The sequence below is a fragment of the Drosophila rhopaloa genome, unplaced genomic scaffold (genome assembly GCF_018152115.1).
Source record: "Drosophila rhopaloa isolate 14029-0021.01 unplaced genomic scaffold, ASM1815211v1 contig_163, whole genome shotgun sequence".
Classification (NCBI taxonomy): Eukaryota; Metazoa; Arthropoda; class Insecta; order Diptera; family Drosophilidae; genus Drosophila; species Drosophila rhopaloa.
The window spans coordinates 15,758,103-15,786,037 of NW_025335043.1; the positions used below are offsets into that span (position 1 = coordinate 15,758,103).

Below are 27,935 nucleotides of genomic sequence, written 5' to 3' on the forward strand. Positions count from 1 at the left end.
CTCCGCAAGATATTTTGCTCTAAAGGTTAACATCCACTAAAAATTAACCCCAAACTAACAACCGATCAGCCGATGAAATAAAGTGCAGTCAAGGTTGAGTTTGACTGACAATCAGGACAAACAGAAAGACCGCAAGGTAAACAGAGAGTGCACTTCACCTCTAAACAAATCAAGCCACCGCCTCGTATACGTTATATACCTTACGTATTCCAATCTAACCAGATAAACAAACTCAAGGACCGAAACAAAAAATCCACAAACATTCAGCCAGAAGCGAAAACAACAAGGAAAGTGCAAAAGACAACATAAAAATCACATTGCACTCAAAAAGGCTATCGAGCTATTTTCACCCACAGGGACACAACCAAATGGCAGGACGAAAAAGGCAAAAAACAAAGTATAGTCGGTAAAAACGATAAAAAGTAGCAAAAACCAAAAACCAGAGAAGAAAATCGTCATGCGAAATGCACAAAAAATAAGAAAATACTCAAGGTGCTATAAAAAATGTTAAAAATAAGTGTTATGGGAATGTTAAAAGGAAAACTTAACAGAGGAGAGAGAAAATAAGGATAAAGAGCGCGCAGGATGCAGAGCGCAGGCTCTCATTTCCGCTTCTGTGACGTCGTCTCGGTGACGTTGCATAGAAAAATGCGAAAATGCGTGTGCAGCAGGATGCGAGAAAAACCGAAAAAAGCGTGACCAAATGGGAAAAGCCTCAAGCTGCGAGTCTTTTTTATCCTCAGATTTTTCTCGCCTAATGAGCGGAAGGAAAAGCCCAACGAGTGGATCGGAAAACCGTGGGTGGTGACAGGTTGACGATTGACAATTGAAAAGCATTTAGTGGAAAGGGGATCGACTGGAGGACACTGTATTTCTGACTAATAACTTTCATAAAACTTAAAAGTTTATTAAATTTACTCTAAAACTTTGATTAGTTCTAAAGAGAAGCAAACTATTTTGTTCAAACTTTTAAGGGCGAGGATAACTTTTCTTAAAGGTTAACCGCTTTTTGTAAACACATTTTTCAATGTTACTTTCAAGAAATGCCATCAACTTCCATAAAACAAAATTCAATTTTGTTTTTTTTTTAAATAATGCATTTAGTTAATAATATTTTTAAACAATATTTGTTTCTAAAAGTTAATTTAGTGAGTACCAATTTACCCCTCATTTAACTTTTAGAAGTATTTTGAATTCCACTTTGCTGACTTTGGCACGCAATTCACATTCTCATTCGCATACTCTTCACATTCCAATTTACACTGGTCGACAAAAAATAATATTCAACTGAACTATTAATTTATTTAATTTTTTCATTCTGAAATTTGCCTACATATTTGATTAAATTTTATATGAACACAAATCACAAGAAATTTATTAGTTTTAAATTACTTGCAAATGTGTTTAATTTTATATCTGTCTATAATCTTTTTTGTCTTTTGTTTTTTAAATAAAATAATTGTTTTCAATTAATTAAAAATCTAAATTTCATTGATATTTTATCCCAATACCCCAATTTTTTCTCAGTGTATACACACTTGTCTTCAACACTTGTTTTTTCCTACCTTTGAAACAAGCACAACCCATGATGTAGCCCATCATCAGCGTGGCTTTGATGTCGCCCTTCAAGCCGATTCGCTTGTCTCTCAATTAAATCCTTATCCTTTCTACTTTTTATTGAGTTGTTGAAGTTGTTGTTATTGGTGATTTTGTTGGTGTGTTGGTTGTTGTAGTTGAGGTTCGAGTCTCGGGAAAGTGAACGACATCGGAGAAAGTAATGTTGAAAATGGCAGTTATGGGAATAAACCTAATCTTTCGCTGTTTCGCTGCTCTCTGTCTTTTCGGCCATGTATTATTTAACACGCAATCTGGGTTTATGGGACCTTAGCGTCGGACCTTATCACTCTTAACGGTTAACGGGAATTTATGCAATAAGCCCCATGAAACTTTTATTTATGATTGCACACCGTTCATCATACACACACTCAAACTCTGATTTACACTTGACTTTATCACATATATATTCTAGTTGTTGATTGGTGTTGTTGCTATGTTGTCTATTGCTATTAAAGCCTTTTAATTTGATTTTGCTTTGCGTTGCGCGTGTTTTTTTTTCATTTATTGATTATCACTTCAAATTGGTTTTAGTTTCTTATGTTGCGTTGCTTTTTTAGTCGTCTTGCCTCTCTGATTGCTTTTCCTTTTTTGGCTTTCGGTTTTGCGGAATTATCTTTGTGCGATGATTGTGGAAAATTTGCTCATTCTCGATGATTTCACCCGCTGCTGTTTTATATCTCCTCGTCTTTTTGCTGCTCTTTCATTCAATTGTGCGCTTGCATTTTGTAATTTATTTTACTTGATTGTGCAGTTGTTGTGGTTTGTGTTTGTTGAATTTTAATTTATAATATCACAAAAGAGAATCTCTGACACGCCAGCAGGAACCAATTAAAATGCTTATTAATAATTATGTGAAATTAATCATAAACATTTAAGGAAGCTGCGTACGCTTTTTGTGCTTGTATTTCGGTTGGGTGAATATATTTTTGGGGTTGATAAATTGGATGACTTTATGATAAAACCGATGGATAGACAAGGTCATTTACTCGTAAAATCTATTTACGGCCAGGGGATAAAAATGCGTCAAAGCTCTCGAGTTATTATTTGTTATTAAGCCCCCAGGAAATTAAATGTCATTGATTTCTTAATATTATCTATTAAAAATATTGTTTGACACCGCTCTTTAAACGACAATCAAATCAATTACTATTTCATTTGCTTAAATTAATGCAAATTACATATTATTTGTCATTTATTTAAATGAGGTATTCAAAAAATCACCAGCAAGGTCATTTAGTTTAAATAATTTGATTATTTAATAGTGTGATATCATCTAATCTATTTACAAATAACAAAAAAACATTTTACGCAATCAACTTTGTGCCGTCGAAAACACTCATGACCACTTTTCACACATGGTCTAAATTTCAGTGGAAACTTTAAAATGGCAATGCTACCCACTTGAAATCTACTGGCCTGAATTGTAGCCATATTTGCTTAAACAAGCAGCCCATTGTCCATAAATAAGCGGCAGACACAAACAAACACTCTAGCAGAGAAACTGTCAGTGGCCCAAATTGATAAAGATTATCCGAAAGCCAATGCGACAGGCACGGGCCGATATATATATATATATACATATATATATTCAGACAGAGGGAGGAAAAACTGTGACTGCATTGATCAAAAATCCACCCACAAAAAATTCCAATTTAAACTGAATTCAAGCTGCGGGAAATGGGGGCTTTATACAATGGGGTTCTGGGAATAAATAAGAACCGCGAAAAGGCAGCCTGAAAAATGAGAAATGAGAAATGAAATACCGGAAGTTGCAGTGAGACAAATTTCTCGCCAGCCAATTGTTCATAATTAAACACACACACACACAGATCAGCGAAAGCGAAACGAACATGGGAAATCAACGGACGACCACATCAAGTATACGCCACCATAAAAGTGTATTTTTTGCGCGCGAGAATTATAATTGATGGCGCCCACATTCTGTACCAATATCTCTTCCATATCTCTCCCCATCACTCGCTGCTCCGCAGTGTGGATTTTATGGCCCCGGCTGGAGGTCAGTAGCACATGCTGCCAGAGGTGAAACAATGCGGGGGGACGGGGGGCAAGACATTGACATTGTCATCATTCGACTTTTATGGCGCCTTTAAAAATGTATCTCGAAATTGTTGCCATCACTGCAGCGAAGATGGCGAAATGCGAGCTGAGTAGCAAGTGGAGGAAGTAAATTTTTAAAAGAGAAAACGAATTATAAACACTCTTCCCTAATTCTGTATATCACACAAAACAAAAATTAAACATTTTAGACATCAATTAAAAAAGTTATGGAACATGGGGATTACATTAAAAATATTATAAATAAAATTAGTTAAAGGCAATTGTAATGAATAAAAGAAAAATATATTTTATCAATATCATAATAGAAGTACAAATTAAATAACGAAACTACAAAGAGTTTACAAACTATTTTTAAAGGTTCCAACCACTAAGCCATTTATTAATATCTTCTTTTCATCATTTATCAGTTTTCCCACAATTTTTCAAACAAACAGAAATGTTAAACAATCTTCAACCAACAATAGTGTATGAATGAAAAATGAAAAATGAGAAAATGAAAGATTTTTGTGTGTTGTTCAGTTTGTTTTTCGCCCATTTGCTCTTTGGCTCTGCCTTTTGGCAATATGTTTACACGGGGGAATGGGAAAACAATAAATTGGAAAAACGGCGAAAAGAATTTGCTAATTAATGAGCTCGAGGGTCGAGGCGGCCGAAATACTTGTATATGTATATCCTGAGAAATATAAATTTGAACAACAAATTAGCCGCGGCTCAAGTAGATCGACCACCCACCCGCTGGAAAAAGGAAAACACAACGGAGGAAAAGCTCCAAAACAATGGAAAAGCGGACCCTGTTGAGTCATTTGCATGTGTTGTCTCGCGAACAGGAACCGGATATCCAAATGTCGGAATTACGAGCGTCGGACATGCAAGCGAACAAAATATATAGGTATTAAAATGGGAGTGGTCTCGTCTCTATTTGGTCACCCCGATTGGGCTATTGACTTTACCACCGAACCCACCGCCTTTTTTTCGGATTTTAATTAGCCAAATTAAATTCGCATACAAACAACACACAGCTGTGAATGAAAATCGATTTAGCGCGGGCGACTTTGCACATTAATTTCCATTATAATACAGAGATAGTTGTCCGTCCGCTGGGAGGGTAAACAAATTGGAACGAATTCATTCATCAGGTGACCTCAACTAATGAGCCGTTGGTCAGCCAAAACAAATAAAACAAGAAAACCACATCAGGTGGAAAGACGAGAAAATTGAATATCGTGCGGGAAATTTAGGAGCAGATTTAAAAGGGGTTTCACTTTAAATTAATAATTAATAGGTGGACCAGAAACAACATATTTTCCATTTCTTTTAATTTTGTAATGGGCTATAAAAAATTGATTACTTGGAAGTCTCGTTTATGCAATCTATACTTTATCACTTCCCCTTCCAACCATAAAACACTCTTGATGAGTAAGTATGCCCAACCTTCGAGGAAAAGAAGCGAGAATTATATGAAATGTCTGGCTAAGATTACGAGTGTCGTGAAGACAGTAGAAATCTCCACACATTCCCATTGGCCCCGACTAATTGCATTATCAGGCTGACTCAATTAGGTATTGTGTACTCTATATATAGAAGATATATACACAAATTGCTTATCTTCAGCAATGCGGTTTTAATAAGATTTCATTTTGGGGAAGAGCCGAAACAAGAGGAGAATCTTTATTAGATTAGAATGCGGAGATTGGTGGGAAATACGATATGGGAATGGCAAAAGTAAATATTGTATAATAAATTATATATCGCTGGCAAAATAAATATTTTATCATACATTTATTTATCTGGCTAAAGTCAATATTGTATCACAAAGTGTATGCTTTTTTCTTTCTCAAGGGATTTCTTTTCTTTTTGTTTACTTTGTAATTCATGATAGTCTGCAACTATTTGGTGTGAGTATATTTTAGGTTTCTTCGGGGATGTTTGTCAAACATTATATATACTCTAAAAAGTAATTTGAATATTTGGAAAAAATTAAATTAAATTTCACTTAACAAAGCATTTCAACAAAAACTCCTTTTAAATGTGTACATTTTGTTATAATAATTAAAAAAAAAAGATAAGTTAATAAAGCAAGTATATATGTTTCTTCCCTTGTTGTTCGATATCTCTTTGTTGGCAGTTCAATATACCCTTATCTATTTAAGCAAACTTTCATTTTTCTTTCAGTGGTCATTAACTCAAAGCACTTGGCCATAAAAACGAAACTAATGGCCATAACTCACTTAGGTAAGCTCCCAGCGGGAATGTAAAGAGAGAGCAACAGGATGGGTGTTCACTGTACGGCGCACTCTCATTACAAAGTGCGTGACCTATCCCAACAATGACTGAAAAGTGTTGTCCTCAGCGGGAAACTCTATCAATTTGATGACTGACGCAAAACTTGACGGGAAACTTGAACTGCAGATGATTCATCAGTGGATAAGTGTATAGAAACAGGGAGCAAAAATAAAAAAATAATCGAGGAAAGGCAATTTGTTAGTCAAATGATTTTGAAATAGAAATACTCATACACTTGCACACAGACTCTTCACACAGATACACACAGATGCACAGCAGGGATGCAATGGGAAAACAAACAGGAAAAAGGTGATCGACCTCGCAATTGAAAAAAAAAATGCAGAATTTATCAGAACAGGAAATCTCCATAAAAACATGATTCAAACAAATATATATTTTTTATACTCATTAAATATTTAGAAGTAGAAACAATTGTTAGGATTTTTTTGGTTTGAATTTTAGAAACACATTTTTAAGGGTTTCAAAATGCAAGGCATAAAAAACAATGCAAAACAATGAACAGGGATGGGGAAAATAAAAAGGATATACCCAGAGAGCGGTTGAAATAGAAAACAAAGGGAGAGAATGCAGAGAAAAAAGAGAGAAATGCAGAGAAACAGTGAAAGAGCGAGAGAGAGAGAGCCGCCCAATGGCAGGCAACACTTTTCCCAGCCGTCAACGCTGCGTATGCGTAATGTGAGCGAACAGTCAACCGAAAGTGGAATGGCGGAAAATTAAAGTTTACTGCACGCCCCTGTCCCTCCCCTTTTTTACACCCCCTTTTCGGGGGGAGGGGGGTGTCTCCCAACCCCCTTTGCCCCCCTTTTTTTCGACAGCTCCAACGACTTCCTGACGTGCAGGCGAGCGCAATTTATGGCGTGGCAATGCGTATGGCTAAGGGGGTTCCAAATGGAGCAGGGGTGCCTCTTCGGGGGGGTTTACATACGGCAACACCCTGCTAATGGACACTAGGGTGTCTATAAAACATTCCATAAAAACATTAATATTATAATCATTATAAAAGGGTATTCTTCGTGTTGAATCCGATGATTCCAAAAACTGTTTGGGAACTCCTTACAACAAGTAAATAACTCAAAAAGATTTCAAATAATGTATTTTTTCTATTATTAAATTTTTTTTAATACTTTTCATTGATTTTCAATTTTTATTTAATATTTAACTTAATTTAAAACCAGTGAAAAACTGAGAGGTAAGCAACACTACGTATGAGTAATAAACGTTTTTTAAATGTCTTATTAAATTTTTTTTTTCTCTTTTCATTTTGTACCTAAATTATTGATTTAAAAACCACAAAAAGAAGTACAAAAAACAATAGTATCACCCTATTTTTACAGACATACATAAATTAGACAGTACGTTTGGCGTGTGGAAAATGGGGGAAAAGTGGGCGGCAGAAGTTCAACCATGTTTAATTTGCCTTCTTCACTTTTCCTCTCTTTTTAACCTTAATGCACTCGCATGTTGCATTTACACAAAAATTTACTTTTTTGTTTTTCCTTTTCGGAACAAAAATATTTTTGTTTCGCTTTTGTGGGCTTTGTTCGTCGGCGAAACGAAGGAAAATACAAGAGGCGAATGTTTTCCTTTTTGTGTTTTTTTTTTTTGCTGGTTCATTTGGTTTGTTGTTTGTTTTATGATTTTGTGGATGGCGCTGACGAAGCGTTTCGCCCTCTCCCCGAATTTCCTTTTATTTTTGTTGCTTTGCTCAGTCAATTTAAATTGCATTTATTCAAATTTCTGTGACAAGGCTTGCGGTTTGAAAAGAATGCAATGACTTTCCAGGGTACTTTTAGAGGGGGTTTCCAAAAAGTTTATCAGATCCCTTTTACGAAATGACTTAGCAAGGTCTTAAAGTTTTTCTTGAAACAATTAAAAAAATGACCAACTAGATGATTATATTTTAAAAACATTTAGTGTTTGTCAACAAATAATTTTTTGGAACCTTGATTATAACTTTGGAAATGCTGACTTATTACGGCTTTAGTATTAAGCGATAAAAAAACATATTTTTGCCAGCTCGAAAAGACATTAAATACTTTTAAGCTGACTTTCCATAACCAGATCTCCTCGAGTTTAACTGTGGAAATATGGAAATTCTTTTATGAACCGGTTTCGGTCTTTCGAAATATGACTAATTGTGATATATAATATTTGGATTGGTTAAATAGCATGCTGTTGCTTTAGACGGTTTTACTTTTAGTAGATCGCCTTTAAATAATTTCATAATTATGCATTTCTGATAAACTTTGGATATTTGGTTAATTTCTAAAAGATATGTAGAAACGTCACAACAAAATGAGTATTTTTAGTGTGAATAGCATATCAAACATTTCCTTTTTTATATACTTCATTGAAATACCAAAAAATGAATAGGACCTTTTTTATACTGAACGTAACAATTGAAACCCTTTCACAATATTTTCCACTCCCCAGCCCCATATCTAAAATTTGTTTAACACCTTCAAAACTTTGTGGCTAATGGCATTCATAAGTCGTCTATCGCCGAGCTTTGAATGGGCACTTGATTTGCACTCCTAGGCATTCCAATATGCGACTGATTAATAGCTGCAGTACTTTATGAGCGGTAGTTTGCGACTACTTCCTCGTCGGCGTTTGTTTACCCTCGAGTGGGGAAGCCAGAGACCTGAGAGAACCGGCGTATCACCCATGTGACTCCGATAATAAAAGCACAAAAAGCGAAAGGTAAACAGGGGGTCGAAATATTCAACTGCAATTAGTTTTGCATACTGTTGTTAACCACTAACACTATTATTATGCATTATGTTATGTACACGGGGTAAATTACGTATTATTTATAAAGCACTTTGCTCGCATAATTCTGCAGTAATATCTACGATTTCCTATACCGATTTTCTTGATTTTTCGGGAGGTTTTTTGGTGTTATTATTTTCAATATAATATTTTTTTTTGTTTGACGGACGCGACGAGAACGCGTTATAATGTTAACTACTGGATGAGAACTGAATTTCCTATCACAAATGTTAAAGTACTGAATGAGAACGGAATCGGGTTTCCTATAAAATGCTCCACGACAAAAAGAGAGAGAGAGGAAGAGAGCGACGAAGAGAGGGAATGGAGGAACTGGCGATAAAAGCGGGGAGCTCGCTCTTAAAATCGAAATATAAAATAAACAAAAGCGCAAAACGTGCGCAGACTGTGCGAAAGAGAGGGCAAGCGAGATGTAACCGTATGCCGGTTGCAGCTTCTCAATGGGAGTGAAAGAAAGGGGTAGACTCGGCCAGAAAGAGAGGGCCCCATCCAAATGCAAACGACAATAAAAAGCTTCAAAGTTAAGTCAACAAGGCACCGCCATGAAAATTTAATAGTCATCAAAAAAGAAAACAAACTGGACGATAAATATACGTAGCTGTGCTAATTATCAAAAGAACATAAACATGGAGATGAGAAAACGATGTTGAAAATTCTGGAGATTCCTCGGAAGCTCTGCTTTATGTTCATTTAAATGTCATGGCGAGTCCAGTACACCAGGCATCCCCAAATTGTTCAGCCACAGTCCTACTTTCCTAGGACAAACAAACTGCATCACAATAAATATTGACTCAAGGAAACTAAATTGTAAACTTGTTTTTCTCCTAAAAAAAATCTTTTCTCTTATTCAAGATTTAAGACACCAAAAAAAAACAACTAAATGAAAGATTTTTTAAAATTTTGTAAAACACTTATACCTAATTTTAATTTATTTTAAAATCAAATAAGTCAACAAATCAAGGTTCCACTGTACTTCGTCTGAGAATCCCATTTGGTTACTTTAACATGCGATAAACTTTTAGCAAACTGCCGCAAGTGCTGAGAAGATTTGAAAAGTGAAAAAGCAAACACGATTACAGACATATATATATATATATATATATATATATACATATACCAACGTGTGTGCGTGGGTGACCCTTAACTAGGCGTTAACTGAGTTTAAATGGGCTTTAAGTGTCTCTAATTTATGGCTTATGTTCATGACAAAAACAAGAGGAACAGACAAGTGCGATGGTCACTTAAAAGTTATGGTTAATATACATATTTTTAGCCCAACTGAACTGAGAAGGTAAAGTAAAACTTTGAGTCGTTATTTTAAAGAGTCTGTTTTTATTTAATATTTTAGAGATTATACTAAATAAACTGCTATTGACTAGTGTATAATCAAATTTTATTGCATACTTTTTGTCTGTATTTTGTCTCTATTTCATGTAAATAACATGTAGAAGGCAATTCAATCCAAAATAAATATTTAATTTGTTAAACAAAAATTGAATTAAATTAAAAGTATTTTAAGTGGATCCTACATATATTTGATTCGAAATTATTTGACCTTAACGATGATTACCCGCCCAAAAAAAAATATGGTTTTCTTGAATCATTCATAATATCATTGAAATCATTAGAGATTCCAAGTCACTTAGATTTCTTAATAATTCGGATGTAACCCTTGAGATACGATAATGTCTAGATAAAAACTACTGAAATTTTTCGAAAAGATTTCTTCTGTATTATTCTCAGTCATTCCTAGTATCCTTAAAATCATTATAGATTCCAAATCACTGTATGCTACAGACTTTCTTTTAGATATTTTTCTGAGATCAATTGAGAAATATCAGATAAGACACTAAAGATATATCACATAAAACCCACCAAGCCACTCAAAACTCAGCTTTTTGCTGGTTCATTTTTTTTGCATTATTCTCAGTCATTCTTAGTATCCTTAAAATCATTATAGATTCCAAATCACTGTATGCTACAGACTTTCTTTTAGATATTTATGTAAGATCCCTTGAGAAATTTTAGATGAGACACTAAAGATATATCACATACAAACCACCAAACCACTCAAAACCCAGCATTTTGCTGGTTCATTCATAATAGTCCTAATCCTATTTCTAAATCCTAAAAGCTCACCGTTATTGTTGCTGATGGCGAATCGCTGCTGCAGCTGCTGGGCCAACGCCTGGTGATGTTGGGCGAGCGGGGTGAGGGGCGGTGGGGGCTGACCCACGCCCAACTGCTGGGGCGCCGACTGCGAGTGCGGCACGCCTCCACTCAGGGATGATGTGTCCGAGGACCCGTCGCCTCCGCCGCCCACTCCACCCACTCCACCACCACCCACAAGGCCATTGGCCATGGAATTCTGTGGATTCTGTCCGTTGAACTGCTGCACGGAGATCGAGTTGGGCAGTCCCTGATTCGCGGCGGAGATGAGCGGATTGCCGGCGGTGCCGTAGGTGGTGGCATTTATGGAATTGTTGGCCTGGCTCATGGAATTATTGTGGACGGCTGAGTTGAGCAGGGATCCATTGGCGGTGGCTCCGCTGTTGCTGCTGCTGTAATACGACTCCTCGCCTGCAAATCAAGGGGATAATCAATGACCATTTGTAATTGAATCTTCGGAAAGAGCTACTACACTATTCTTTATTCACTTTGTAAGAAAAAGTAACTGCGAATTAATACAACGAAGTGGCCAGACGTTCACTACAGAATTCAGTTGTATTCTCTTATTCTTATTAACTTTTCTGAAGTAATCAAGTAATTAAATCTTCGTTAATAGAGTATCGGCTATCATATTTATTTTATATCTTAAGGATTATTAAATTTAAATAACCAAAAAAAATAACCACGATTAATAAAATTTCTGTTCATTTGTAATAATACAAAAATGATGTTAAAATATTTCTTCAAAAATATATAATATAAAATATATCCCATACTTTAGGAGAATAACCCCTTAAAAATTTAAAATTCATGAAAATACTTAAGGGAACACCGGTCAATAACAATCCATTCATAAAAGCTTTCATTTAGTTACATATAGAAACAGCTTTCTTTCGGCGAAAGTCTTTCCCTGGGTGGCGCCACCTGTGGTCAAGTAGCCACATAAAACTGCTTGCTTTGTCTGCCGCAAGCAGTTTAAAATTGAGGTAGGTTCATTTCAATTTCGCTATAAAAAAAGAGCCCTCCTCCTCTTGAAAACCCCCTTTCCACAATCTCATTTGAATGCATTTCGCGTTTTTTAGTGTGGAAGGCATTCTCCCTGTCTTGATTCCCCTTGGATTCCATGGGCATGGACAATTAGTCGCCACTGATTAATTGGCCTTTAGCGGAAAAGTCGCGACTCGGCGACGACATCGACTCGTAAAGTCCGTTGACAAGGCGCCTCCTTGAGATGCCACGCCCCCATTGTCCACTTATTTGCCTCCTTCGCCTTTTACACAGCGAAAAAAAAATACTTCTTAAAGGGAATTATGAATTCTCTAGGTATTGAAAAAGCAAAGAACGTGAATTCTTTAGAATGTTTAACATGCTTTGTACATTTCCCTTGTACATCGGCACTATATAGGGAATACCTAGATTTTCAAGAGTTTATATGGTACAATTTAATCCTTTTTTACTATCTAAACTTAAGGTATTATTTTGAAATATTAAAAATATTTTTTTTGAGATGCCAGTTATTCAAATTTTTGGTTTTTCCCTCTGTAGCCCCCATTAGCTTTTCTCTTTCACCACAACCTGGCCAATTGACGAGATGTCTTTCTGCCTGTCACAGCTCAACTACGCAGCTCAAGCGGAAGGAAGACGCTTCTTCTTTGGCTGGCAAACAATTTAGCAGAGTGCTAACCTGTCTAGTTACGCAGATCGAGGGGCTGCGGGGGGGTTTCGAGGGGGGCATATCACACTATAAGCCATGGCTATTTCGTGCGTGGCTTATGGCCAATTTCCGTTATGCTTGCGCTTGCTTTTGTTGCTCTTCTGGTTAAGCCGTAAGCAAAACTTGCCAACAATTGGCAGGCAACAAAAAGTTTTGTTGCACATGACGAATGAAAAAAGAAGAAATATAAACAAAGCAAAATATATAACAAGGGAAGAGGGGGGAGGGGGCGCCTCCAAAAGTTGTGGGAATAATCAGCAAGTTAATTTGTGCGCTTGGCACGCATTAAGAGATTCAACACATGTATTTGTTCATATTTCGGCGGGAGTTTTGTTTACAATTTGCAACTTAACTAGTATTTTCTGGCATTAAATGGATATTCATTTCTTGATTTGACTTTAAATTAAATCTTAATATGTTCTTATTATAATCTTATGCTGGAAAACTCACCTGGTTCTGGAATATTGCCCAGGGGACTCTCTGGCATCAGAATCCCCTTTTGCACTAGCTCATCACGATTGGCACGCACAGAAATCTTTCGCTCCAGAGCTGTTTAAATTTAAATAAATACAAATTTAAGAACATTTTAAATTATACAGTATATTTCACAAGCTTACATTTGGAGGCCGCCTCGAACTTCTCGCTCTTCTTTTTCCGCCTCCATTTCCAGGGCTTAAAGAATCTGCCCAATGCGCTGAGTTTGCTCTTTCTTTCCAAGGGCGGAGTCCTAGTGCCCGATCCCAAACTATTTGTGCGTATGGCAGCTCCATTCTGTTTCTTAGCTGCAAAATAAAAATAATAAATTCGAAATTAGCATACATTCAATAAAAAATATCCAATATCATTAAATCTTTAAGAATTCAAGACTTTGAATGTAATTTAAGAGTATGGTTTGATGATATGGTATGGTTTCTAAGGCCAAAAAGTAATCTCATCTGCAATCGAGAATTAAAGCGAAGAGGGGCAATTAGCAATTAGCAATTAGCATACATCGCAAACATTTCAATGAAAATGCTCTGCGGAAACGGAAGCAGGCGTTCCCCCATTTTGGGCCACCGGTTATTAAATGGCCGCATTCCACGCCCACTTTTACCGCTATTGTGGCGGAATGTTGTTTTTCATTTTGTTTTTTTTTTTGTTTATACCGTTGTGGAAAAATGTGCAAACTGCCAGGTAAACTATTAAGCCTTTTGTTGCACTTTTATACGATTATGCAATCATTAACGAACTGCTTTTGAAATTAGGAATTTAGTAATGGTTTTTATTCACAACAACCAGAAACAAAATGCTCTTTTAATGGTGCGTAAAATGCTATTATACAGGTTATTAAAAATAATTATTTAAAGCCGTTGAAGTTAGGCATTGATGATTTTTATTACCTATAAATATGAATATGAATATAAATATATTTGATTAAAAATGATGGTTTTTATTACCTATAATATAAATTTGAATAGAAATTTATAAAAATGCAAAGAAAACTTTTAGCTATTCTATTTTACCAACTTTAGTTCAGCTCTTTAAAAACACCCAAAAAAAGTCGAGGTTCCGATTGAACAGAAAAGGTTTATCTTTTATCCAAAGCCATTTTCGTCACTAAAGCGCAAGAAGTTTCCCAGGGGAACCTCTTTATTTGTCGCCAACTGGACAAATATTTAAATTTATTTTCTGTCATTTGAAGCTCCATGTCAGTTTGCATTGGAAAATCTCTTGGCCAAACAATTGATGCGGGGAAATGGGAGAAATACAGGGAATCTCAAGTAGAGGATGGAGATAAGGTAAAGAATAGTCAACAAAAACAGCACCAGATATGTCGTCTCATTCCAAAGTTGAACGGACCAATCCCGCCCACTTTTCCCTCTGCTGTTGATGATGCTTTTCAGATAAGCCTTTGGCATACATAGTGGACCATAAAAAAGACTACACCCACATGCTGAAAAACTTTGAAGTGCTGCCTGCATTGAAGCGTTGAAATTAGGCTACCTGAGAATGGGAGAAAAAGGGGGACTTTGAGGTGGAGAAAAAGAGGGACTTTGAGGCGGAAAAAATAAGAGGGGCCAACTGTAAACTACTGCAAATGGGCTAACAACTATTTGGCTTCGTGATCTTCTTACCATAACTGGGCTTCTCGCTGGCAGACTGCTCCCATTGTGGTCAATTGTTGGTCAACAGCAGCCAGTTACATAATAAAAGCGGGGAGGGAGGGGACTCATATCCAGCATCTTTAAGTTTACTTCTGGTTTTGTGTATCTCGTCGATGTGTGTCACATTGAGGGAATTACTTTTGCCAACAACAGACGCCCCACAAAGAATAACAGCGAGGAAAATCTTTGACTCATTTCGAATGGCGCCAACAAAGAAAATCGTTGAGAGGCTGGGAAAATGCGGAAAGCGCCCGGGAAATTGGGTGACAAATTTTCGGGGAAAACATATTTATTTGAGAAAAAAATTCTAGCAAAAACTATTCAGTTTTGCTGTGTGGAATGCCAAGGTTATGGGTTTGTTTAAGATTATTAAAAACATTTATAGGAAATTGTTATCTAAACATATCTTCTTCCAATTCAAACTGTAAATTAAAATTTAAGCCATTTACCCATGTGTTTCTACTTTTCAAATTTACAATTATCGAACTAAAATATATTTTATTTATTTAAAAAATAAAAATCATTCAATTTAATCATTTAATTCGTAATACAAACAACATTTTAATTGGTTTAGTTCACATCCAAAGCAAACAAAAAAATTTATTCGAGTGATTTTCATTTAGTTTATTATTTGTTTTCGACTCAATTATTCATGGGGCTGAGAAAAAATAGCCCCATGCATCTTCCCACATAGCAGTTAATTAGATTTGAATTAATATCTTTCCCATCCAAAGGCCCATAAAACCAGCATACCCACACTCTGAGCAAACAAATTACACGTCATCAGAATCTCAGCACGAGACCAGAAATTGTTAAGGCGAAATGGCAATTTCGGTTGCGTCTTCAACAATTTCCGCGGCTGTTTCCCATTTTTTTTATGGCCCAAAGGGAAAACCAAAGACAAAATCAAACAAATAAAACACACTATATGCAAAAGCACAAAATACAACAGCGCAGTTGTCGTTGTCGTCATTATAATAATTTTTTTCATTTTTCTCTAAACTTTTTTCTATAGGAAAAACCGGTTTTTCGGAGCTTCAAAAGTCGACGTTTGAATGAATGCAGCTTCCAAGATTTTGGCTTATAAAAAGCGTCAGCAAATACTACAACAAAACCGAGTGAAGGGCGCGGTAAAAGCAACAACAATAACAACAAAAAAAAATCAAGAAAAGTAATGCTATGCGAACGCGTGGAAAACGGGTTTTCGCGAAAGTTGTTGTCATTGTTCGTTCGTTGTTGCTATTATTGTTTTTGCTGCTATTCTCGCTTCAGCGCCATTTATTTGTTACTGTGACAGTAAAACATGCCTAAGTTAAATTTTATATAACTGGAAAACACATTTTTTTAATTTTAATTTGAATGTTATGTGCAAAAGTTTTGTAATTTAAATCTACTAAATATATATTTAATTTTTATTTTAAATCTTAAAACAGTTGTTAAAAATCCAAAAGTTGCTTTCAGTTAATAGCAATTTTAATTCATGATTCATGTTTTTGGTAAAATTTTTTTTGTAAATTTTTTAATAAATTTTAATAATTATACCTTCAGACGTTTCACTGTATTTGGTTTTGAATTTTTCGGGGCGCCCGCCAGATTCGCTTGAGGCCAAAACCGAGACAGAGAGAAAACCAAGAAATATGGCTGACTCTTGCTGGAAAAATGTTTTCTTCTCATTGTTGTAGGTATGTTACACGATGTGAGGCACATAAAAGGGGGAACAAGGGAAAATACACGCCACTTGGGCAAAAACAAGCCAAAAACTAACAGCGGATTGGAGTCAAGGAGTAAAAGTATGAAAACATCCATTCGATGTGCGCGGATAAATTATTACGAACAAGAATTATGAATGTTCAAGCCCGATTTATGCCAAAGGGTTCAAAAAGGGTGGGTTTCCCTATGAATTTCCATTTACACTCGAAAAAAAGTAACACAAGTACGCTAAAAGTAAGAAAACAATTTTCAAGTTTTTTGTTAAAATTGGTATCGATTTTAAAATATTTAATTTACAATTTCTGTATATTTAATTATATAAATTCCATTCTATCTTTTGTATTAACACCTACTGACTATGTCAACATTATCTAATGCAAATTCCGTTCTGTGTAAAATGTCAATTGGCGTGTTCCACTTTAGAGCGCACTACTCGCTTATAAATAAACAAAAATCGTCGTTGATAACTACACCGCAAACACGAAGAATAACTATAACAACAAAACCGGACAGCTAACAATAACATGGGGGAATTTATTTGCGCAACGTGATGTGCTCAACAATTTGTTAAAATAACACAAAAAAAAAAAGAGCTGAGAAATAAACTTAAAACTGGGGGATTTTGAGCACCTAACAAAGTCAAAGATTTGTATATAAATTATATCTACGACTTATCGCATGCAACAAAATATGTATTTTGGTTGGCGAATGAATTAAGCAAAAGCAAAAGTGAGGCGATAAAACGAAGACAGAGGTTGACACAACAAGCCAAAGCTGAAATCCCACAAAAACAAACCAAAAGTTAATTACAACGAAAAATCCGATTTACTGGAGATGAGACAATTTTCACTCTGGATTTTACTCACGAATTATTCATTCACGTACCTTGCTTTTAAAGAAATGTGATATATTTAATGCTAGTATTTTTTATTTACACAAATCCATAAATTTTATACTTCATATTTGTTATGAATGAAATATATCGTTGAAATTTAATTCAAAACAGTTTCTCATCTCTAGGCTTAATCCACTGACAGTGAGAAAAAGCATAGCCAAATGTCAGACGGGTTGAAGCCTTCGGCGAAAAGTGAAACACTTGCGAAAGAAAAGAAAAAGTGTAACAAATTGTCTGAAAATAAATTGGATTTTTCTCTAAGTTGCAGCTCATGCTAATTTTTATAAAATAGATTTTATGTGCCATTTTTTTTGAAGGTTATTCGTTGCGCTAATTGACGCCAGGCAATGGCAATTACAAACGAATTTGTGGGCTCGGTCTAATGTCGATTTGATTGCAATATGAAGACTGAAATTAAATGTAATCGTGTGAAATCGAATTGGCAAGTGAAAGGGGTTGTAATGTGGGGATAGGTCACGCCTCGTGGCACGTAGTTCAGCCAGGCATCGAAAACAGCACCCGAAAAGCATCGAAAAAGCATCGAAACACAAGCGGCGTCAAATGCACATGCACAAAATTTTAAAATCGCATTACGTATACGCAACGTTGCGCAGCAAAAGGGAAAACTGGACGGGGGATTTGTTTATTTTTCGTGTGTTTTCGTAAACGAACCGAAGCATTGAAGCATAACGTAGTCATAGCCAATGACAAAATCCGATTCAGTTTACATCGCCCATCGATAGTTGTTGACATTGAGTGGAGTGACAGCTATGACTATGAACAATTTATAGAGTTACTGATTATTAAAAGCTAAAAATAATAAAGACTTTTTGATTTAAAGTGATATACAAATTGTATATTATACAGTTTGTGCTATTAGCTTACGAAATTGTGTTCAAAAGTACTGTGTTTAAACATTTTTATACCCTTGCAGAGAGTATTATAATTTCAGTCGAAAGTATCTCTAGTTTTTATATATATAGACTATTTATATACATATATAAAATATTTGAAATATCAACTTCCACTCGCTAAAGTTTGCTTACTTTATTGTTTACATTAAATTAGTTTAAGTGTAATAAAAATAATTCGTATATGTCTAATAAAAATAATATAACATAATGAAACATTTACCTAAGTTTGAAAGTGTTCTTAGCCAAGACTGAATGAATTAAACGCATTTATTATTTTAAGTTAATGAAATTTACTTGTAATATATGATGATCAAGCATAGAGAAATTTATTTCAGTTGATCATCATCGCTAACTTGTGATTATTTAATTATGCGCATTAACTTAAAAATGTTTAAATATTTATTAATATCTTAGCCATTCACTTGAATAACTTTTTGTGAGTATCTAATTATATCTTTCACCTGTCACTGTCATTCGAGATTTATTGTCATCAAATTCCAATTCAATGTTCCCATAAATAGCTATCATTTCAAGCCAACTTATTCACCGACACCCAGGCAATCAAAGTTCTACCCGAACACATTCCTCGGTTGCAACTAATTGTATCCCATTGCAGGCGCAATTCCCATTATTTCCCGGCAAAAGCAAATTGCCGGCGTCTGTGTCAAAGTCAATTATGAAACCAATTTCAGAAATGATTCCCGACTTCTCTGCTCCTCTATGTTTCTCCCTATACGACGGCACGTAATTGGTCGAAATTCGTGTGGCTAACAATTGCTCAAATTAAACGGAGAAAGAGACTTTATGAATAATGGAATGGCAATGAATCATGCAACGATCGAACGAATGAACAATAACAAAATGCATATTAAAAGCTTGGCCATAAATCGTTGAAGACTTTGCAGCTGCTCCTTCTTTTTTTCTCATCTCTGTTAAAATCCCTCATACGCCCAGTTGGCACACGGCTAATTGCTCTGACATTTGATATCTTCCGAAGGGTTTTATAAATAGAAATGCACATCGTCATCGACTTAATTGACTTGTATAGCGGAATAAAAGAGGGAAAAATCTTAAGTGTCCCAGCTCTAGTTTCCACATTTTAATACTAATTGAATTATAGTTTGGTGCTCTTTTATTCTTATTTAAACAAAGTTCAATGGCCTTTTGTCTACCAAGCCGACTCAGATTTAAGGAAAATATTTGCCCACAACTTCCAGGCAGAGTTGAAAATGTAAATAAAGCCCTCGAGCAAGACAAATAAAAGTTGTTTTTCTGTATTAGCATAACATTTTGTGTAATTTCATCAGGCATAGGCAAAAAAAACTGAACTTCAATTTGGACACACAACGTTTTTTAATAAAAATCCTTGAACAATTTTTCGCTGTTATTTTGCATTTGTTTAATCAGCTCGCAAAATAATTTGCACAAATGTATGTCAGGGTTATTCTATGCAAAATATTTGATTTACTTGTTGGTTTTTTTTTGGTTGGCTAACAACAGATAATTTGTTCATAGCTGGAATTGCTATTTATTGTATTCTTTGAAGATATTACAATTTTAATTAAAGAGAACTTTTAAAATTAAAATGCGAGTCTTGCAAATTTTGGCAGACTATTTCTTTGAAGAGATAAAATAGTATATAGAGGTTGTATTTTGTTATTATTATTTTGTTTGTCAGTGTCAAAAAGTTTAAAAGTTATCTAGAAATTTGCATACAAATTATTCTACATGTGGGACATGAATAACAAGTTAGCAATCAGAATATATTACTTTAAACAGTCAAGATCAAAATCATTCCTTCGTTTCTTCGTAAAAAGCCTCACAGTAAAGCCACTTAAATTGTGTACGACTCATCTTCAATTAGCTTCAAAACTTTGATCCAACTAAATGAATCTTAAATATCAATATCTGAATCTTGTTGAATGTAAATTTATAACTCCAAAGGCAAACTTTAACTAAAGTTAATTGATAATTCCTGCAATTGCTGCAAACAGTTTTTCGCATTGCGAAAACTTTGTCCTCTTTTGAGTGGCAAACTTTCCAACTGTCAAATTGGCCAACAGCCAGACAGATAAGGAAAAATCGGGGGAAAATCTGAGGAAAAAGTGGACGGGGGGAAATGGCAACTCAAACAGAATCCGACACCTAGACAATGTCTGGTAGGATGTCTGCACAGGAAGATAATAACGACGTTGACGATGATGACAGGCGACGGAAATGAGCAACAAAACTTTGACACGTTTTGTCGAGACAGTACCAGCAGAGATATTTGTTCAGCCAGAAAAAGACGGACAGTGTAGCTAAGCAAGAGACAGCAAATTGATATCAATTTTGAAATGGTTCTGGGCCCCAAAAACCCTTGACCCGCAATGCAACTTCCTCCGTCTGGCCATCATTTGCAGTTCTTACTCATTAATTAAGCGCAGCAGCCAAATGAAAACTGACAGATACAAATCTGAATACATAAATGCACTGCACGAGAAATATTCCATTTCTTTACAGAGAAAACTATCAAAGATTTACGAGCAAAATTACAAATATATTTTTACGGATTATTTTTTAAAGTTTTGTTTTACTTATTAAAATGTTTTTAACCTGTTTTTGCGCCTCTGTTTTCTCTGTGTTTTCATATATTTATTTTTTTATAACCTTTTTTATTACATATGTATATTGATATTTTTCTTTTTTCATAGCTTTTTTGTTAGTGCATCCCGTTCATATTCCTTTACATTGCCTCATACATATTCAGCCATTAACAACAAGTAAATTGCAACCTTTGTTGAATGAAATTGAGTTCTTTTGACTGCAGAACTTTTTACATTGAACCCTGTCGATTGACCGATTAACATAAACATTTTCCTGATTAATGGCCGTCGTGTTGGCTTTATGTTTTATTTGGTCTGGGTGCGGTCCATCACTTTGATCGATCATCATTGTGCGATGGAACTATGAGACAAATACATATATAGTCGTATACCCATGGTATTCATCGCACTTTGGGCAAAGTTAGTGGCACTAAGCGTCATTACGGACCATCGTCCATTAATCATACTCCGCGGATCATCAATGGGTCACGGCTTCGATTTGTGGCCGGGTTTCTAACTTTATTGTCGGAGCTTTTTGTTCAAGAAGCTGTCAGGTTAATGTGTTAAAACTCTTTAAAAACTAGTTAAATGAAGTTTGAGCTGGGGGCTAACTTGAACTTTGATTCCAAAATTAAAAGAGTTGCAAGAATAGTGTCAAGTTATGGCAGTGAGGTTTTAAGTTTTTAAAACGAATTAAAGATAAAAGCTTGCTTTTTGAATAAGAGTGTTAGAATATTAACTGTTTTTATTGAATTTTACCATAAATTAGATATAGATTTAAAGGTATTACAATACTAGTTTTAAGTTTTACCAAATTCTTGGCAATTGATAAGTTAAAGTAGAAAACCCAGTGAGCAATCTTTTGGTTCCCCAATCGAGCTGCAAATAAATACTTATCAATCATGGGTAAACTCACGTTTTATGCAAACAATTGTTATCTTGCCACAGCTAAAGCCACATTTCCAAAACAAAAGTCAAGCAAAAGCAAAGCAAAGAATATCGCTTGATGACTAAGAATGCCGAATAAATTAAATAACACGATATTTTATCGCACATGGAAACCAAAGACGACAAAAAAATCAAATTAAAAGTGGGAAATATTTCACACTTTGCTGATGGAGTTGATAATCATCTACAGTAATCATCCAGTAATCATTTCTACCCAAGACCAATTAGCACCTCCGATTGAACCCACACTCAAGACGGCAAAATAATTGTAAACACGCAACGAGGCTTACGTAAGAATCTACAGATTGTGTAATTCTACGCCCACTTCCCTTCGGGTAGACAAGCCAAAAATAGCAGAATTTTAATCAGCCAAACATTTCGACGCCAACATATTGATTAATGCCGTTCGATTAGGGCCTCATAAATTCATAAAAAAAGAGACAGAACCATGACCAATTTTTTGCCCATCGAAGAAACTAATTTTGGCAGCCAAAATCGAGAGGGTAAACGAGTAAAAGAACTCAGGACACGCAGATTCCAGCATGTATTGTGTATACAAATTTACCTGTCTTGTGAAGTATAAATAACCGAACAGAGGACGGACACACCCCTCTTCAAAAATGATGCCCTGACAAAAGCTCGAGACTTCTTTTTATACCCCATTTGCCCACTTTAAGTGTCAAGTTTCAAGTTCAGCATTAACCCCTTGTTTTTTTTTTGGCAAACAATTAAACTTTATGTGCTTAAAAATGAATTTTAGGGGGTCCATTAGAAAAGAATAAAGTAGAATAATATAATTAATGAGCTTATGTGGACCGTATTCACAAAATACGTGTCATTTTTATAATCCAGAAATTAAGGTAGTTTTTAAATAAATATTAAAATGAATTTTAGGGGGTTCATTAGAAAAGAATGAAGAAGAATAATATAATTTATGAACTTATTTGAACCGTATTTCAGAAGCCTTAATAGTTTTTAAATAAATAAATATAAAAACGTCACCCAACGGGTTAAAAATGATTATAGCTCGCATATGTGCTCGCCTGACTTTGTTATTATTATTCCTGCTACCGATTTGACTACTTTGTGTGTGTTTTTAGCCGTCTGTCGGCTCTCAACTCGACTTGCCTCCCCATTTCAGCACTCCACTTTTATAGCTACTGTATTTTTTACGGCTAATGGGCAGTAACTGTAGAACTGACAGCGAAATTGGCGTGCAAATTGAAAATAGAAAAACGCAAAAGATACAAAAAAAACAAAATTGAACTGGCTTCAATGAAATTTTAGGTGGAGCTTCGAAATTCTATACAGTTTATAGCCTGATTATAGACAGTCGTTTGAAGAAATGGAAACAAAAAAACATTTTTGAACAACAAATTATTGATTTACACAGCTGGGCGGAAAACAAAATGTATTGAAGAACGGGACAAAGTAATTTGTCCAGAAAAATTCTTAACCGCCAGGGGAAATGAAATCAACATTTTTTGATGAATTGAAACGAAATTGAAAAACGGTTTCAGGTGGCAAAAGTGCAAGGGGATCGACAGTTAGTTCGATTTATGCTTTATTGAAGGCAATTTGTTGTTTGCCTTTTTTTCGAGCCAGAAATTGAACATCGTAAATTGCCTACGCCATTTTTTCCCCCATTTTTTTGCTATTGATTTTACAATTTCGAGCAAATAGTCATGGGAAAGAATACACAATTCATTTAGGGGAGCTCTAAATTCGGAGATCAGATGATGACCAGACTATATATGCTACTATTATATAAATGTTTTGACAACTTAACACATCACATCGGCAGCAATGAAAGTAACAAGTAACCAATAGCCCGATTAAATCGACAGCAATTTAAAATAAAATAATTGCAAAAATATTCAAGGAATGCGGCTAAGCCAAAAGCAGTCAAACAGCAATAACAAAAAGAAAAACAGATACAAAGACGTTGACTTCGACACATGAACAGAAAAAAAAGGTATTTCACTTTGTGGTTAACCACAATGTGGCAATAAATATTCGTAAATTATTTGTTATTTCATATTAAAGATTTGTTTATTACTGGCGACTGCTAAATTTAAAGGTAAAGTATTTTACATTCATTTTTCAAAACAATATATTTGACTAATAAACTGTTTAAAATCAAAAAAATTATAACTTCACACAATCAGACATGAAAAATGAACACAAATTCATTTGACATTTGTGACTGTCAACCTGTCAAATAAATATTATATCAATCATGATCAAAATCATCAATGAGTAAGAAAATTATCTTGAAAAATACCCAAACCTGTCAATTATAAATTTATATTTCTCGCAATTTCTTGCGGTGTATTGACTGGCGAACACCTGTTTATGCGTACAAGCTCCTCACATAACTGAAGTGAATCATCGACTCTCGTTTGACACACTGAATTAGCCCACACTCCATCTCGTATCTGGTTTTATTTTATTTTTTCCAGACACGTGCCCTCAAAGACAGACACATTATAAAGCCATTTCAATCCTCTCCACTTGAACTTGAAATCCACAGAAAAAATACTAAAAACTAAGACAAAGGCAAATGCAAAGCATTTTAATTGCATCTTTAAATGCCAATAATCTGAGAATCTCCCTCGAATCTTTGTTAACTTTGCTAAAAATAGAAAATAAGCTCACTATACGGCTTTTTTTTTTTTTGCTTTCATTGGCATTTCTCTCGCCTCGAATTAAGTTTGCTTTGATTGATGATGTCCGATTATGAGTCACTCAACTCGAAATATATTATAGAGAAATAGAGAAAAACTAAGCTGCAGATGTGATTTGCCCAGTGGGTAAGTGGGTTAAGATATTTGTATTGACATGTCACGGTAATCGGATATAGGGCAGAAATCATTGCGACGATGACTTGTTGAACGCCATAAAATGAGACTAATAAACTGTGGCAAATAAAGGAGGCACATAAAAATACGCACAATAAATACAGAGCATAAATCAAACTGTCCCCATTGATAAAGAAATTCAAATACACATTCATTATTATTCATTTCAAAGTGAGATAAATAAAAATGTTATAGTTTTTTATACAAAACATACAGAAAACTCATGAGAATTACATAACTTATCTGATTGTTTAAGGAACCAAGGGAATAAATATATACAGCATTGAAAAGCTTTTTATACAGGTTTTTTGAATAACATATAAAACATCTTCCCTTTATTTAAATAAAATATTTGTATTTTTAAATACATATTATGTAAACATCTATTAAAGAAGTTTTAAGTAAGCAACCGTTTTTCAAACTTCACAGACTGCAGTAAACTCCTCCCTATTTTTTTCAAAACTTGTTTTTTACACTTCAATGCAGAACGGAAATGTGATTTTTTCCATCGTTTTTCATTTTCGTTTTTCGTTTTCCATTTCTGTTTGCCCGACGACGGGCCCCAAAATGGTTCACTGCACTTGACTCTGCGATTGTGGGCGGATGGGGAAAAGGGGGAGGGGCTGCGAATGGTAGGGGACTGGGTTTGTCAACGCTTTTATCTGATGCCCAAAGCGAAACAATATGCTGAACGAAAGGGGAAACATGTGGCAGGGTACAGCTTTAATTCTTTTGTGGGGACTACACACATTTCAGGTGTGACATATAGGCACATAGAGAGGAAAACGGAATTTGTGGGTGCGGTTCAAAGGGTGTAGCTCACATGGATTGTCGTCCAACTTTTAAATTGCAGAACATTAAAGAATGGATGGGAGTTTGAGAATGAATTTATTTACATTTTTCAAAGATTTTAATGTCGGTTTCTCTTTTAAATTGTTAAATTACCTCTTTATCTCTATATGTAACATCTCTATCTCTATATAAAACATCTATATTTCTATAATCTCTGTATACTTGGTTTTTAGCCAGATGTTAGATGGTCGGCCCTAAATATATTTTTACATATTGTTTTTAGGTTTTATAAGGACACGGTTTATTATTTAAGAGTTGACAGAGTATAAGAAGTGTATTAACTAAGCGTAACATTTATATTATCCGTATACTCATGATGATCATACAAATAAGAATCCCTATTTACACAGATAAATATTAAGACATTTTGGCAAGTGCTCACGAAGTTATAAACAAACCCTTTTTAATCGATTTTTAAACCTATCGACCTATGTACATATATCTCTGGATTTTTATATGTTTATTTTTTAATTTAAACTGATTCAACATCAGAATAATCCTAATAAGTAAAACTGAGTATATTCGTATTTAAAAAGTTTGATGAACATTACGAACCTCAAGCGAGAAAATCCTCAACTTTTATTCGTAATATATTTTTAATTCTCCCAGTTTCCCCCCTTGTAATTACCCAACTTACCGCACTGCCCTCCATTAAGAGCTAATCCATCCTTGACCGCTTGCTGTTGCTGTTGGGCATTGCTGCTGTGCAATATATCCGATAGCGACAACGACGAGGCGATGAGCTGTCGCTTCTCCTCGAAGTTGAGGAAATCCATGGAATTGCTGCGTTGCGGCGTGACAGTTATAGTCACCGATTTCTGCATTTTGGCCACGACACAGAGCTGTTGCTCCAGTTCCGATTGGCCGGCAGACTGGGCGTTTGGCGAGTCCGGGGGCGTGGCAGCCTGGGCGGAGGGATGATCGATGCCATCGGTGAGATCGGGCGGTGGAAGTTGCTGCTGCTGCTGCTGTTGCAACTGCAGTTGTTGCTGCTGCTGTTGCTGGTAAGTGTGGTTCATTTGCAACTGATGTTGCTGGTGTTGTCCGTAGTATGTAAATGCGGACTGAGCAGTGGCCGCAGAGTACGAGGGTGGACCCAAGGGCGAATGGGGTGGAGCATGGGCCACCCTAGAAGCCGCAGCAGGTGACAATTGGTAGCCACCACTGCCGGGGGAATTTTGACCATCATGACCATTGATGGCCGCCACCAAAGTGGCCAGATTATTCCGACTCGTGTTGCCCCTTTGCTGCGCCTGGAATTTGTGCTGCTGCTGCAACTGTTGCAGCAACTGTTGCTGCTGCTGCTGGTACGCCATCGGCGGATGTTGCTGCTGTGCGTTGGTGTTGCTGCTGCCGTTGCTGTTGTTGCTGCCGTTGCTGTTGCTGCTGGCCGTCGACTGTTGGCTCTGCAACTTGTTGCTTCGCAGCGACATGATTGTCGAGCAAAAGACTCTTACTCCTTCATTGTCACGTGACTTTGGTGGTTCAGCTAATTGGTGGTTAACACGCTTCTCCTGTTTTTTTTTTCTCACCCGCAATTCACTTTTCTTGTGTCACTTTTTCAAGGGTTTCACTTTTGTTTCGGCGCCTTAATTGCTGCAATTAAAATGTGGTTGTTGGTTGGTGGCGGTTGTATGTTGCATGTTGCCGGTGTGTTCTGTGGCAGCAGGCAACAAAAACCACTTGACACTTGATTTTAATGTCAGATATTCTAGACATTTCTGTGTTAATGTTTTGTATTTATATCGCTTTAATTGTCCTAACCATAATTTAGCAACAGGCAACAAAAACCACAGTTTCGCACTTCATTTTACTATAACTGTGTTTTTCAGAATTACAACTCTTAAAAATGTAAAAATAATTACAAGCAAATGCCTTCTTTATTTTCTCAAATTTTCTATGTTGACATGTTCAGATCATTTTGAAAACATTTTTAAAGGCTAACTATAAATGTTTAAATATAAGTTATCCACTTATAATTATTAAAGTAAATTTTAACACATTTTACATCCTTTTTAAAGATTTACTGGTCCATTTTCAGAATCACTTTGCCATCCGTTATAAAATAACACAATCAACAACAATATATCCCACATGGTTTTTCCCTTCGAGAAAATTAACTGCAAATGCAGCTACTATTTCCACAAAAGCCACAGTAAAAACACACAAACTCAACCACTTGTCGTTGTCATCATCAAAAACGCTGCAATTGCCGACAGCTGGTGAAGATTTTCCATCCACAAAAGATGGGGAAAAAGAGGGGGGAAAATAGAGTGAGAAACACACTGATGGAGTAGATGGAAATCCATCCAAGGAAATGGAGCATCATCATGTGCACTGCACCACTTGAACT

The 27,935-nt window shown here is 35.5% G+C and overlaps 1 protein-coding gene across 8 annotated transcripts in view; it reads right to left on the bottom strand.

Moving 5' to 3' along the window:
* Positions 1-27,935, bottom strand: part of LOC108053019 (phosphatase and actin regulator 4) — an 82,518-nt gene that overhangs the window by 46,976 nt on the left and 7,607 nt on the right. For 6 of the 8 annotated variants that reach the window (XM_044457678.1, XM_044457679.1, XM_044457677.1 and 3 more), the window contains exons 2-5: positions 26,220-27,178; positions 13,291-13,455; positions 13,124-13,222; positions 10,930-11,370 (exon numbers count right to left, since the gene is read on the bottom strand). In XM_044457678.1, the coding sequence (XP_044313613.1) occupies positions 10,930-11,370; positions 13,124-13,222; positions 13,291-13,455; positions 26,220-27,015 (1,501 nt within the window). In that variant the 5' untranslated portion in view covers positions 27,016-27,178. Of the gene's footprint in view, positions 1-1,565; positions 3,118-10,929; positions 11,371-13,123; positions 13,223-13,290; positions 13,456-26,219; positions 27,179-27,935 lie in introns of those variants that run through there. The other 2 variants (XM_044457685.1, XM_044457686.1) reach the window with 2 other exon arrangements.